This window comes from Rattus rattus, chromosome 7 (genome assembly GCF_011064425.1).
Source record: "Rattus rattus isolate New Zealand chromosome 7, Rrattus_CSIRO_v1, whole genome shotgun sequence".
NCBI lineage: Eukaryota > Metazoa > Chordata > Mammalia > Rodentia > Muridae > Rattus > Rattus rattus.
In genome coordinates, this window is record NC_046160.1 from 98170690 (window position 1) to 98183424 (window position 12735).

General features: G+C 45.8%; 1 protein-coding gene across 1 annotated transcript; it reads right to left on the reverse strand.

Moving 5' to 3' along the window:
* Positions 1-5739: 5739 nt before the first annotated feature.
* LOC116906155 (acyl-coenzyme A thioesterase 1-like) lies at positions 5740-11444 on the reverse strand (the record flags this gene model as incomplete). The annotated part of the gene is given in 5 exon segments (XM_032909136.1): positions 5740-5807; positions 6830-6834; positions 8266-8353; positions 8356-8469; positions 10986-11444. Coding segments are annotated over 5 exon segments (732 nt in total), but the record flags the coding sequence as incomplete, so codon positions are not given.
* Between the last annotated feature and the right edge of the window lie 1291 nt (positions 11445-12735).

Below are 12735 nucleotides of genomic sequence, written 5' to 3' on the forward strand. Positions count from 1 at the left end.
GGATGCCCAGTGATATGATAAAGTTTTGGTGATCAAGATATTGAGGTAATTCTGACTAAGCTAATTAAGACAAAACAATAACAACTGTTACCCTTATCCCTCCTTGGGGTAGAGTCCAAGAACGACCACAAGATGTCATAATGACCCTGCCTGACCACCCAGTTCCCCCCACCCCACCCCCAAGGGATGTGCCAACTTAGCCCTTTCCCAGTGATTCTCCAAGGCCATGTGTAGGGCTGGATGAGGAAAGTGACTGACTGAGCAAGAACAGCCCCTTGAGCAGGCCAGCCAATACCTGACCAGATCCTTTGTCCTGTGCACCACCCATGAGAATAGGCCAGCTAACCCTGAAGTCTGCCCTCTGTAAGGAATAAAAGTTGTGTGCTTTTTGGGTTTGTTTTTGCCTCTCCCTGTGTGGATGAACAACCCCACGTAAATGGATTAAAAACCTTATACCCTCACGCCATTGCAGCGGTCACTTTGTCAATCTGTGCTCTGTGGGTGGCGCTCCTGAGGTAGGGCTGCTTCGGGGTCTTATAACAAAGGGGATTTTGAGGACCCTTGGGAGTTAGGTCTACACTGCAGTAGGAAGTGTGCGTGCCCTTGGACACTGTGGAGCTCTCAAGTGACCAGCATGCAATCATGGAACTCTGTGCCCTCCTGGGGTCTGCCTAGAGGGCCAACCTCTGTAGGGAAGCAAAGACTCAGCCTTTTGTCCCTTTTGGTGATCTGCATTGAAGACCCCAGGCCTGTGAACAAGGCCTGTGTGAGAAGGCCCTGGGACAGGGGGAAATGGTTGTATGCACTCCCTATCTTAGGACCATAGTCACTGCCCACGAGTGGGTCAGGCCAAGAACACTTCAAGACATCCTGCTGTAGCCTGGCTCTTAAATGTAGCCCCAAGAGAGACAGAGAAAAGATCTTGATAGTTCTAGACACTGTGATCTGGTTTTTAAGCAACTTGACTTAAGTAACTCAGCAACTTTTACTCAAAAGCCAACAACAACAAAAACCCTTGTCCTTAACTTTGATTCATCAGGTCCTGAGTTGGAATTCAGATTTTGTAGCCTGGCTCTTGTGAGCTACAAAACACCTGACAGCTGACCCGCCCTAGGGCAGGAAAGAAGTTTACAAAGCAATTGGCAAGCACTTAAGTTTACAACCAAACAAAGAAACATATTCAAGATGTGGCTCACAGCTTGAGGAAGTGCTAACAGGTGCCTTGCATGTGTTTAACAAACAGCTTTTCCATTATGGGTGTTCACAGTGCTTCAAGACAGAAAAATGCTCCTCTTTTTACTTCCTGAGGATTCAAAAACTTCTGTGCTCAATCAACATAAGGGAGTAAAACCTAAGATATGTTAATACAAAATTGTCATAATAAAAAAAAAGGGTTGGAGTCATCCCTGTGCTAATGTGTGCTTGTAAATCCCTAAGGGTGGGTAACGCTGTTAGACCAGGGTAGACCTCAGCTGGATCAGATTGTCTTTTACTTACATTTGTGGTTCTCAACCTGTGGGTCTCAACCCCTATGAGGGCTTACCTAAGACCATCGGATGTCAAACATCAACATTATGATTCATAACAGTAGCAAATTTACAGTTATAAAGTAGCAAAAAAATAATTCTATGGCTGGGGGAGGGGCACCATGAGTTTCAGAACCCAGAATACGGTTAAAAGAATAGCTAAACTAAACACAGGGTAAAATGTTTATGGCTACGACTGGGCACGGAGCTGCATTCCTTTAGTCCCAGCATTCATTGTACGTGTTAGGAGACAGAGGCAGGCAAATCTCTGTGAGTTTGAGGTAAATGTGGTCTACATAGAAAGTTCCAGGACAGTCCATCATAGCTACACAGTGAGATGGGATTTTGTTAGACACTTCATATTCCCTCCTACAAATTACATGTGCACTTCCTTCTGTAGGGACGGATCTGCACACCCACAGGACAGCTCATCAAGTACACACGGCTGATGGTTTGTTGGCTCTGAGTTACCCTCAAGGCTAATCACCCACACACTGACTGGGGAAATTCAGGACTCCTGCCCCTGGAGCATGCAAACCATTCCCTGGCTACACAGAGAAAAGGTAATGAAGGAAAAGTGCAGTCTGAGACAAGGCAACCACACGGCCAGAGGGCAAGAATGACTGCGATTGACTGACTACCTTTGCTCTCCATCCCTATATACTGTGATGGCTGAAGATGAAGAGGAAGGCTGTTGAGGATGCCCATCCACTGAGCTCTCATAATGTCAACTCTCTGACTAATTCATACTTTAAAGAATCAATTCCTGTCTCTGCCTCTCACAGTCCCTGAGTGACAAGTTGCAAGGGCTCTGGTGTCTCAGTCTTTTTCTTCCTCTCTCTAAGACTGCACTCTTGGCTGGACCTTTAGTAAACGCATGGGTCTCCAGTGTGTCAAGGTTGGGTTTAATTTCAGGTTACTGAGCATGCAGGATAGAGGGAAAGAATTTTACCCTCCACTTCCAAAGACTGAAACTTTATTTCCATCTTTCCGTTGACCTGATTATAGTTTACTATGTTTATTATAGTAGCTTCAAGTCTTTGAAGGACCCTAGTTCTCATTGAAGTGTAAGAGCTATTAAGAGGCTTGGCCTGATAGAAAGTAGGTAGGTCAAGGAGTTCCTGTGAAAGACCCTAAGGGCTTTCGAGAGCTTTACACCTACTGCCTCAGGTCAAGACTAGGCCAAGTTCCATTCTCCACCCACAGTTTTCAGGAGGAGCAGGGACATCCCCCCCCCCCCAGCTGGGGACCGAACCCAGGGCCTTGCGCTTGCTAGGCAAGCGCTCTTCCACTGAGCTAAATCCCCAAACCCGAGCAGGGACATTCTTGAAAAAATGCAGAATGTACTGACTAATAGTCACCTGACCCTCTGGTCCCAGATAGAGTTCGAATGCATGCCATATGCTTGCTAGCCAATAGATTCAAAGGTCAATATGATTAGTCAATCAGTTTAAACAGTAACCTGGCTTTTTGTGGTTTGCCTTGGAGTTACTGTATTTTGATGCTAATTCCACTGCCCCAAGGACAGCTGCCTAGTCAAGGACTCAGAACTCAGGTGACTTCACCAGAACCACTTCTCTATTGAATTTGTAAAGTACTGGTGAAGGGCAGGTACAGGATAGGAGGAGGCCTGTCATTGGAGGAGAAGGAAGGATGGGCGGGAGAGAAGTTTGAAGGAAGAGGAGGAGACTAAGGGAGAGAGGAGAGACAGGAGGGAGAGAGGGGCAGAGAAGACATGGAAGGACAAGATGGCAGGTGACGTTAAGATTCTGCTCTGTGGGGGTTGGGGATTTAGCTCAGTGGTAGAGCGCTTGCCTAGGAAGCGCAAGGCCCTGGGTTCGGTCCCCAGCTCCGAAAAAAAAAAGAACCAAAAAAAAAAAAGATTCTGCTCTGTGTATTTACAGGTTGTTATTAATGTTCTCAAGGGATGGATGGTACCGGGCTTTGTATGTTTAAGTGGGCAATTATATTTTACCAATTGGATCTAAGATTATTGTGTTGTGTGTTCTTTTATGTGAGGGTTTGAGTGTAGGAAAGTGAGCAGCTGGGGTGTGTTTCCGCCAAGACATGTAGCAGACATCTTGGGGCACTGTGGTGCGGACCTAGCGAGTAAAAGACAATTATACCCTTTTTACATTTATATTTTTACAACAACCCTGGCTGATTTAACCTGTATTCCTAAAAAGTATAAAAACTGCTTGTTGGGTCGCCTTCTAGTCACTCACCACAGGGGACTGATTGAAGATCGACACTGACGTGCCGGAAAATAAACCTCTTGCATTTGCATCGAACTCTGTCTTCGTGTCTCACTTGGGGGATCTCCCGGGAGTTAAGGGTCACTTTGAGCCTTACACCTCAGTCTTTTTGGTCCTCTCTGTAAGGCTGCACTGTTGGCTGGGATCTTTTGTAAATGCATGGGTCTCCAGTGTGTCAATGTTGGGTTTAGTTTCCGGTTACTGAGCATGCAGGATAGAGGGAAAGAATTTTACCCTCCACTTCCAAAGGCTGAAAACTTTATTTCTATCTTTCCCTTGAGTTTATTATAGTTTATTATGTTTATTATGCTTGCTTCAAGTCTTAAACTTCCCCTCACTTTCTCTATTTTTTTGGAACTTCTGATTCAAAAGGAGAATAGAGCAAAGGGGACACATACACAATAAGCAATGCCTTAGGGAACTGTAAGAGGCTCCAGGAGAAAAGGCAGAGGGCCTTTTACCTCAGGTGTATTTGGTTCCCTGGATAGTTCTTGGACGTGATTTCATGACTCCTGTGACAAACATTTACATTGAACTTATAAGACATGTTTGTTCTTGCTGCTTGTTGGAACATCCAGTCTGGTAAAAGGATGTGTTGAGCGATGTCCTCAGTGTGCCCTGAAGGGGAACGTGGCCTCTGCCTTGCTGTCATGCTTTCTAAGAGATAATCTATAGTGGGTGCCAGGCAACTGGGTTTAGTCTGTTCCAAGAAAGTTCTGGAAAGGGCTGCCCTGTTAATATTTAATATGTACTTACTGGCATTTATTTACATGTTTTCCTGAACTCAAACAACTTTCCTAGGGTCATTGCCTTCTTTGTTTCTTTCATGTATAAAAGTGCACTAAAACTGAAGCAGGACTGTAGTCTGCCCCAAGCTCTCAGGTCTCGGTAGCAAACACCTAATGTTCTTGATATGTTGTCGTAAAATTATAAAAACTAAAATGCTGTCTTTTATCCCCGACTAGGTCTGGCACCACAGTGTCCCAAGATATCTGATAGATATCTTAATCTCAGTCAGCAAAGCGTCTCACCCACTCTGCTCCACCCCATATCACACCGCCGAAGGCCTCTCTCTGAGCCTGGCAGCGATCTCTCTACCCATCTAGTTCCCAAGGCAGGTTTCCATCAGAAACACACGTCCCAACTCCGTGACAACTGAGTGTCCCAGGTGCCACACACTCTCTTAAACTTAATTCTCCACAAGAAAGAACACACAATAACATCTGATCTAATTGATAAGATATGATTGCCCACCTAAACACATAAAGCCCTGTCCACATCCATCCCTTAACATTCATAACAACCTGCAAAGGATACGGCGTGGAATCTTAACATCAGCCTCCATGTTCTCTCCACGGCTTCTCTCTCGGCTCCCCCAGTCTCCAGTCTCCTCCTCTTCCCTCAAACTTTCCTCCTGCCCAACCGTCCTTCTCATCCAATGACAGGCCTTGTTCTATCTTTACCTGCCTTCACCTGTATGACAATCCTACACTTGAGTTTCAAAGGAAAATATATATGAGGAGTTGGTTGCCTTTTAAAACAAATTTGAAGAATCAGAATACAACAATTATAAATTAAGGTGCAAACACAGTTAATGTTTTAAGAAACATTCAGGTTTATTGAATTATTTATAACAGGTGGTCTCACTTTTATATAGCTTTACCAATATCATTTTTAAAAATCACATAATCCTAATGTAAATGTTCTACCAACCTTTGAGATATTGAAGTTACGTGTCCATAGAATTAACAAGAAGCCCAATACAATTGCTTTGCTAGAAGAATCCTTATTCATTTGAAAAGATATTATAGGGGGTTGGGGACTTAGCTCAGTGGTAGAGCGCTTGCCTAGCAAGCACAAGGCCCTGGGTTCAGTCCCCAGCTCCGGGGAGAAAAAAAAAAAGCAGAAAAGATATTATAAAACTAGATGCACATTTGCTTTAATTTTTTTTTTCCGTTCAGGAAAGAGGCCATGGAGAGGCAGAGTTCAGCCCCTTTGGAAATCCCCAGCAGGCCAATTCCTGGACCTAAAGAAGAGACAGAGAAATGAAAGGGAATAAGTATGTTTGTGAGATCACATATAAAAGAATACAATCGATAAAGACATTGGAAATTAGAACCATGAAACTGAGCGGAAATTGTACTTAGTACCAAACATCCAGTCCCCCATCTTGCCAGCACCTGACTTCCCTGAAGGTGGGCATGCAGAGCTGTGAATCTCACTTTACCATTCTGGCATTCAAAATCGGTTCTTGGGCTGGAGAGATGGCTCAATGGTTAGAGCACCGACTGCTCTTCCAGAGGTCCTGAGTTCAATTCCCAGCAACCACATGGTGGCTCACAACCATCTGTAATGGGATCTGATGCCCTGCCCTCTTCTGGTGTATCTGAAGACAGCTACCATATCATATATATATATATATATATATATATATATATATATATATATATTAAAGGCGATTAGCTCTCTTCAAATCAATGTCAGTGGTAAGATGAGGCTCAAGTCTAAGTCCCACCCACAGTCTCCATGAAGCACAGATGAGCAATATCTGGAACTGAGGAGTCCATTTTTCTCATCCCATTGTATGTCCACTCAGAAACTAGGCCATGGACCATTTGCTATCCACCCTGGGTGTAAGGCACCCTGCTTCAGCAGTTGATCTGCCTGTCTGATTTGCTCTGGGGCTGGAGGCTGCAGCCTCCGGTTTAGTAGGTGTGAGAACAGTGGGTAAAGCCTCCGCAGGGAATTGTGCCTCTCTAAGTTGAAGCCTTTCACCATTTGTTACTAACTTACAGGGTCATGGAAAGTGTAAGACTGTAACTAAGCCGTCCTTGAAGTTTCATTTAGATAAACACATTCAATATCTTTTCTCCTGTTTTTACACCGGGGTCCTGGGGTGTATATCTTCTTTCTGACCTTTGGTTAATGGTTTCTGTAACCCTCTGGAATGTGCCCTAAGTTCTAGAAGTCTATTGTTATCTCAGGAGCAATTAAGCAGTCCTATTATAAAAGGGTCTCAAGTATCTCTGTGGAGGTTGTCATGGTAACCCTTGCATGCCGGACATTTCCACAGACCACACGCTCTTTGTCTTTGTGTACTATCTGAGTCTGGGCTCTTCCTTCAGGGATTTTCAGATCCTTACAGCACATTCTTTTTTTCTTTTTTCTTTTTTTTTTCGGAGCTGGGGACCGAACTCAGGGCCTTGTGCTTGCTAGGCAAGCACTCTACCACTGAGCTAAATCCATTACAGCACATTCTTAAGCGATACTATGTCTAAGGAAGCACGTGGACAAGTCAGGAAAATGATTCCCTTCCTGCCTGTGACACATTTACATTAAGTGGTGGGCACTGCATTCACATGGTTTCATGATTGTCCAGTAAGCATCACGGTAAACTGAGGTAAGTTTCCCTTTATGAATAAGAGTTCAAGACGGTACGTATAGATCTTGGGGAAGGAGATGCTTCAAATAACTTGAGAAATAGTATTATTCAAACTAAGAATTGATTTTTTTAAAGAGAGTGTTTAGGGGAAATGGACTTGTAAGAAATGTTTCTATTCAAAACTAATGGCGGGCTTTGGAGCGTGGGTTTCTGCAGTTACATGGTTTTGTGACTGTAGGTCTAGGCAAGGGGTTATACTGAATCAGGAACTCAGCTTTCACTGACGTGTTTACAAAAGCATAAGCTCCCAGACAAGGGTTCTACCACTTCTCACGGGTGAGCTTTCAACCCGTGCAACCCGAGGCCCTTCCCATCGACCCTCACTTTGGCTAGTCTCCTTGTCTCACCGACTGTCTATTTCTTTTATCTTTTTTCCAGAACCATCCCCGCCTTGCCTCACACCTCACTCTAAACTCGTGTGGACCTGATTTTCCTTCCTGACTTGTAGCCAGGTCTGACTGTTTGGGCACATGATTGACATTTATTAGTGGTAGGTTCTACTGCAGGGGCATTACAAGTATGAGCCATTTAGCCCTCAGAAGACAATAGGAGGTTGGAGACTCACAAAACACAGAGCACTGATGCTCGAAGGGATTCAAGCCCTCCTGGGCTAAGCCTGATTTGGCTGGGGGGGGGGTGTGTGGTTTTTTGGATTTTTTTTGTTAGATCATGTGTGTGTGTGTGTGTGTGTGTGTGTGTGTGTGTGTGTGTGTGTGTGTTGTTGCCACATCTATGTCTCCAGCTATACTGTTATTCCCTGGAGCTGGAGTTAGGGGTATTATGAGCCACTTAGCCGGGTACTGGCTACCCATCTTTAGCCTTCTGGAAGATCAGCAAGTGATCTTAATGGCTGAGACACCCCCTACGGCCCGATATCCTCATGTATATGCGGGCTGTGCCCGTGTACCAGAAATGCACTTTTCTTCCTGACGTGGGAGGCAAAGATCCGGTTGTTTCACAGCAACTGAGTTGAAAATCTTACCTCGCCGGGGTGGGTGTTTTAGGAGCACAGTTTCTAAACCAAAAGCAAAAGGGACAGTCAACCTGAGGGTGACGGAGCAGGTAGGACACAGCTTCCTCAAAGTACTCCAGGCGGATAGTGTCCATGTCCTTGGGGAGGTCCTCGTAGTGTAATAAGCCAGAGCCATGATGGCAAAGCCCTTCCCAGCCAGCAGACTCGCCCGGTACTCCAGAAGGCCACCTCCAACTCCAAAAAGATCTATGATTCCAGGAAAAGGTCCATTCCCTTAAAGACAAAACAAGCAAGAGTCCTCAGGTGAATTTTAGAATTCGTTCTTTCATTTCAGTGGGAGCAGGGAGGGGAGTGGTGAGCACCTAAGCCTCTTTTCCTTTGATAGAAGACCTTACTGGATATTATACCAGAGGGGCGATGACCTGGAGCAACATGGGAAGGAGAGACAGCTGACCATAGTCTCAGCTCAACAGCATTTGCACCGAGACCTCAGCAGCTCTGCGTGCCTGCCATCCTGGAACTCAGGCACTGGCCGAATGGGAGAATGGATGTTTGGTCCTTTGTGCAATTCCCTCGGATCCACTTAGTTTCCTGGTCCTAATTCCCAATGTCCTTATCAACTGTATTCTTGTATCTGTGATTTCCAATGTGCTTTTTTTCCTACTTAAACCACCCAAAGTCTGTTTTTGATGCTTGTAATAAAAATGATAGTTTGATCTCGCAACTATTATGGTATCAAAGCCCACCATTAGTTTACCTATAAAAAATATCTTTAAAGGAATTCTAATTCTAAGGTAATGTCTGTATATTCCGTGGCAGGGCTTATAACTTTTTAAAGTTATTTTTAAAGGTTTTTTATTTTATGTGAATGAATGTTTTGCCTGAGAGAGAGAGAGAGAGAGAGAGAGAGAGAGAGAGAGAGAGTATGCATGTGTGAGCACGAGCACCTGTGTGCACTTGAGTGCACACTACCCATGTGCCTGGTGGCCAAAGTTGATTGAAGAGGGTATCAGATCACCTATAACTGGAGTTACAGATGTGGGTGCTGGGAATTGAACTCACAGCCTCTATAAGAGCAGCCAATGCTCTTAACCACTAAGCCATCTCTCTAGCCCAAGGCTTGTCATTTTCAAGGTTGTCATCAAATTGTCCACCTTACTCCACGTTTATCTGTACTTGCTTAAAGGTTCCTGGCCTCTTACTGGACATACTAATTCCTATATTGAGGCAGTAGGAGAGCCATTTGTACCACGGATAGTGTGTGTTGTTGCTCCTTATAGTCCCTTCCCTCTCTTCCTATGAGGGTTTGTGTCTTTGTTGCCTGGTATTAATTTCCTTTGTTAAATTCTGTGTCCTTATGATGTGTGTTTGATGTGTAAAGTCAGTACTACCATGTTCTCTTATTCCTTTACTTTAATACAGGGTCTTACTCTGTAGCTCAGAGTGCTCTGAAAGTCACTGTTGTAGCTCAAGCAAGCCTCAAACTTGTAGTAATCCTAACACTTTACCTCCACCCCTTCCTCTGACCTCTGCCTTAGAATCTGTCTCACTGAGGTCTTATTTTTCCTTTACTCTTTTCTGACCCTGTAGGAAACTCTCCCCCAGTTCCCCATCCCAAAATACAAAGTTATAAATTTTTTCCCACAATAGTTTTAATGATACGGCACACATACACACACAAGCATGACTTGCAGGAGCTCCCTGAATAGCAAGAGTTAGCTTACTGTAACACAGACTATAGTGTGAAAGGAGTCTCTGACGGGGGAACCTAGTCGACAGCAAGTCGTGATCGGGAGAGAGTGGAAAAAGTATGTTGGAAAATTAAACTGGAGATAAACCCCAGAGTGAACCATGCTACAGACCTCAGGAAGCTCTGAACTTTAAAAAAAACAGTGCCCTAATTAGGATACCAGGTTGCGACAGACTCAGAAGAGAAAGGAAATATAGACAATCATGAGAAAGTTAAGGAAAGACAGCATAGAAATCTCTTATGAGGGCCCTTTGATGTTGGTGGAGTTTTCCCTGTTAAAGCATACATACGTAGCTATCCTATTTTAGAGCTGTTTGCCAGAGAACCATCTACATCCCTTCCACCTTCTGCAGCATCGCTGGGGCATCAAATCTTGCAGCTCTAAGCATTAACTGATGTGTAGGAAACAGAGAATCCTTCTATCCTAGGATGATCTTCAAACTGCTTTTCTCAGCATTTCAACAATCAAAGGGTCAGGAACGTCACTGGCCAAATTCCCTACAATGGCTCTTTGTGGGTCACTGAACTACAGCCCCTCTCAAAGCTGTGGATTTGACCCTGGGAAAAAGTTACCTCGGAATCACCTAAGAAACAAAACTCCCTGGCCCTCTACACCCACACTTTTGGACTCTGAGTGGCGCTAAAGTCATGCAAATTAGAAAGTTCCCCGTTACACTGTCCCACTTTGCCTGAACAGATGCCCAATGTGAACTTGTGCACAACCACCCGTGGGTCTTATTACAGTGAAGATTTGAACTCGTGCACAAGCAACGGTGGGCCTAAAGATCAACAGGGCAGATTTCTAGTTCACTGGGCGTGGGTGAACTCTGCTGCTCTGCTTTTCTAAGCAACTTCGAATGCAGCTTTTCTGGTTCAGGATTCACCCAGCCGTGAACCCAAGTACTCAAGGCTTTTCCAGGGACCACTGATCTCTAAGAGACCCAATAGAAAGAGTAGACGACTGGACAAAGAGAAGGGGCCCCAAGCTTTGCAACCAGGGCTGTAAGCACGAGGCTGGAAGAAGGTGAGGCAAACTCACCTGGAGGCAGGAAGAGTGTGGCGCGCACCCGGCCCTCGCGCACAGGCACGCGCTGCACCCCGGGAGCCATGAAGTGACGCTCGTGCACCGCCCGCGCCAGCAGCCGCCGACCGTCGGGCTCGTGTCCGTCCAGCACCTCCAGCTCCACCAAGAAGGGCGTCTGCACGTCCCGCTTGATCAAACGCCAGAAAGGCCGTTCGGGCTCCATGGCCCATATCAGCCCCATGGGCTCAAGACCCGTGAAGGGGCCGCCCAGAGCGGGCGCGCGCGCCAGGTCCAGCTCTCCGTGGGCATCGGCGCGGTAGAGCGCGTGGGCTCGGAAGAGCGCGCCCTTCTCGTAGCGCAGGGACGAGCACAACGTGACGGGCTGCTCCGGGGCCAGGCCACGCACCGTGATGCTCAGCGGCTCGTCCCAGCAGCTGCGGCCGGTGGGCTCCAGGATCAGCCTCGCCTCCATGAGGAGCGGGGGTGGGGTGGGGGTGGAGTGGCCTGGGAGAGCGCGACGCGAGTTCGGAGCAGAGCCTGACCTGCTGTGGAGGCGACCTAGTGCGTCTCTGGGAGTTTCTGACTCGTGGGCTCCGCGTGACAAGACAAGGACAGTGGGATGATCCGGGAAGTCAGAGTAACAGTGAGGCAGAGCCAAGGTGGAAGATTCGGCCCCTGTCCACATCTACTCTTACTGTGAGAGTTGGGCGATCGATTGGTGGACGATCGATTGGTGGCAACGCTATGGCTTTCCACGTAAATAAAAGTAAGAACATTTTAAAAATAGTTAAGACCAGTTAACTTGAAAAACCTATGTATTTCGTACAGTTAGAGTCTTAGAATCCCTAGTGGGATGCTATGCCTTTAATTCCAGCATTTGGAAGGCAGAGGCAGGTGGATCTCGAGGTCAGCCTGGTCTACGGAGTGAGTTCCAGGACATCCAGGGCTACACAGGGCTACATTTGTCTCAAGGGGAAAAAAAACCAAGCCAGAGACAAGAGAAAGGGGGTGGGGATAGGTAGGTAGTGACTTCTAGGAATTCTTCAGGCTACTGGGAGTGTGGCCATGAACAGAGCTGTAGAATCCTAATGTCTTTCTTTCTAATGCCTGATGTGTATATAGGTGGACCTCACCTTGCTGTCTAGGTACTCCTACTAGAGGCTTCTATCAGTGGAGGCCCCAGATCTCAGACTGGATTACAGAAACTTTAAACATTTTCTCTTCATAAATTAATACCCGGGAATATCTCACTGCAATAATGCAGACCTGATTAAAACAATTATCTTTGGGAAAGGATGCCTGGAGCAGAAGAATATCTCCTAGGGTCTGGTGTTGGTCTTTTCTAGATCTTGTTCTGCCTGCATGTTTGTGGATATAAATTCACATGACACATTCGACCTTTTCTTTTCACATGTGCCTTTCCTAGGTTTCAATTTGTTTCTCAAAGGTTGTGTGCCAGAAAAAACAAACAAACAAACAAACAAACTCTAGATCAGGCTGGACTTGAACTCACAGAAACCCAGCTGCCTCTGCCCCCCAAGTATTGAAATTAAAAGCATGTACCACCATCGCTTGGCACTGTGTGGTAGGAACTCCATATCCGCTGTACCTGTAAGAATAGGTAAAAACTTTGAAAGAACGCTGTATTGGTGAATGGACGGGGTGGGTTATTTCTAGTTTTCTCTTCGAAGGATGAGTATGACCCTTTTTCTTGCATGCTCTGTCTGTCTGTGTGTGTTTGTTTAAAACAGAATCTCTCTCTATG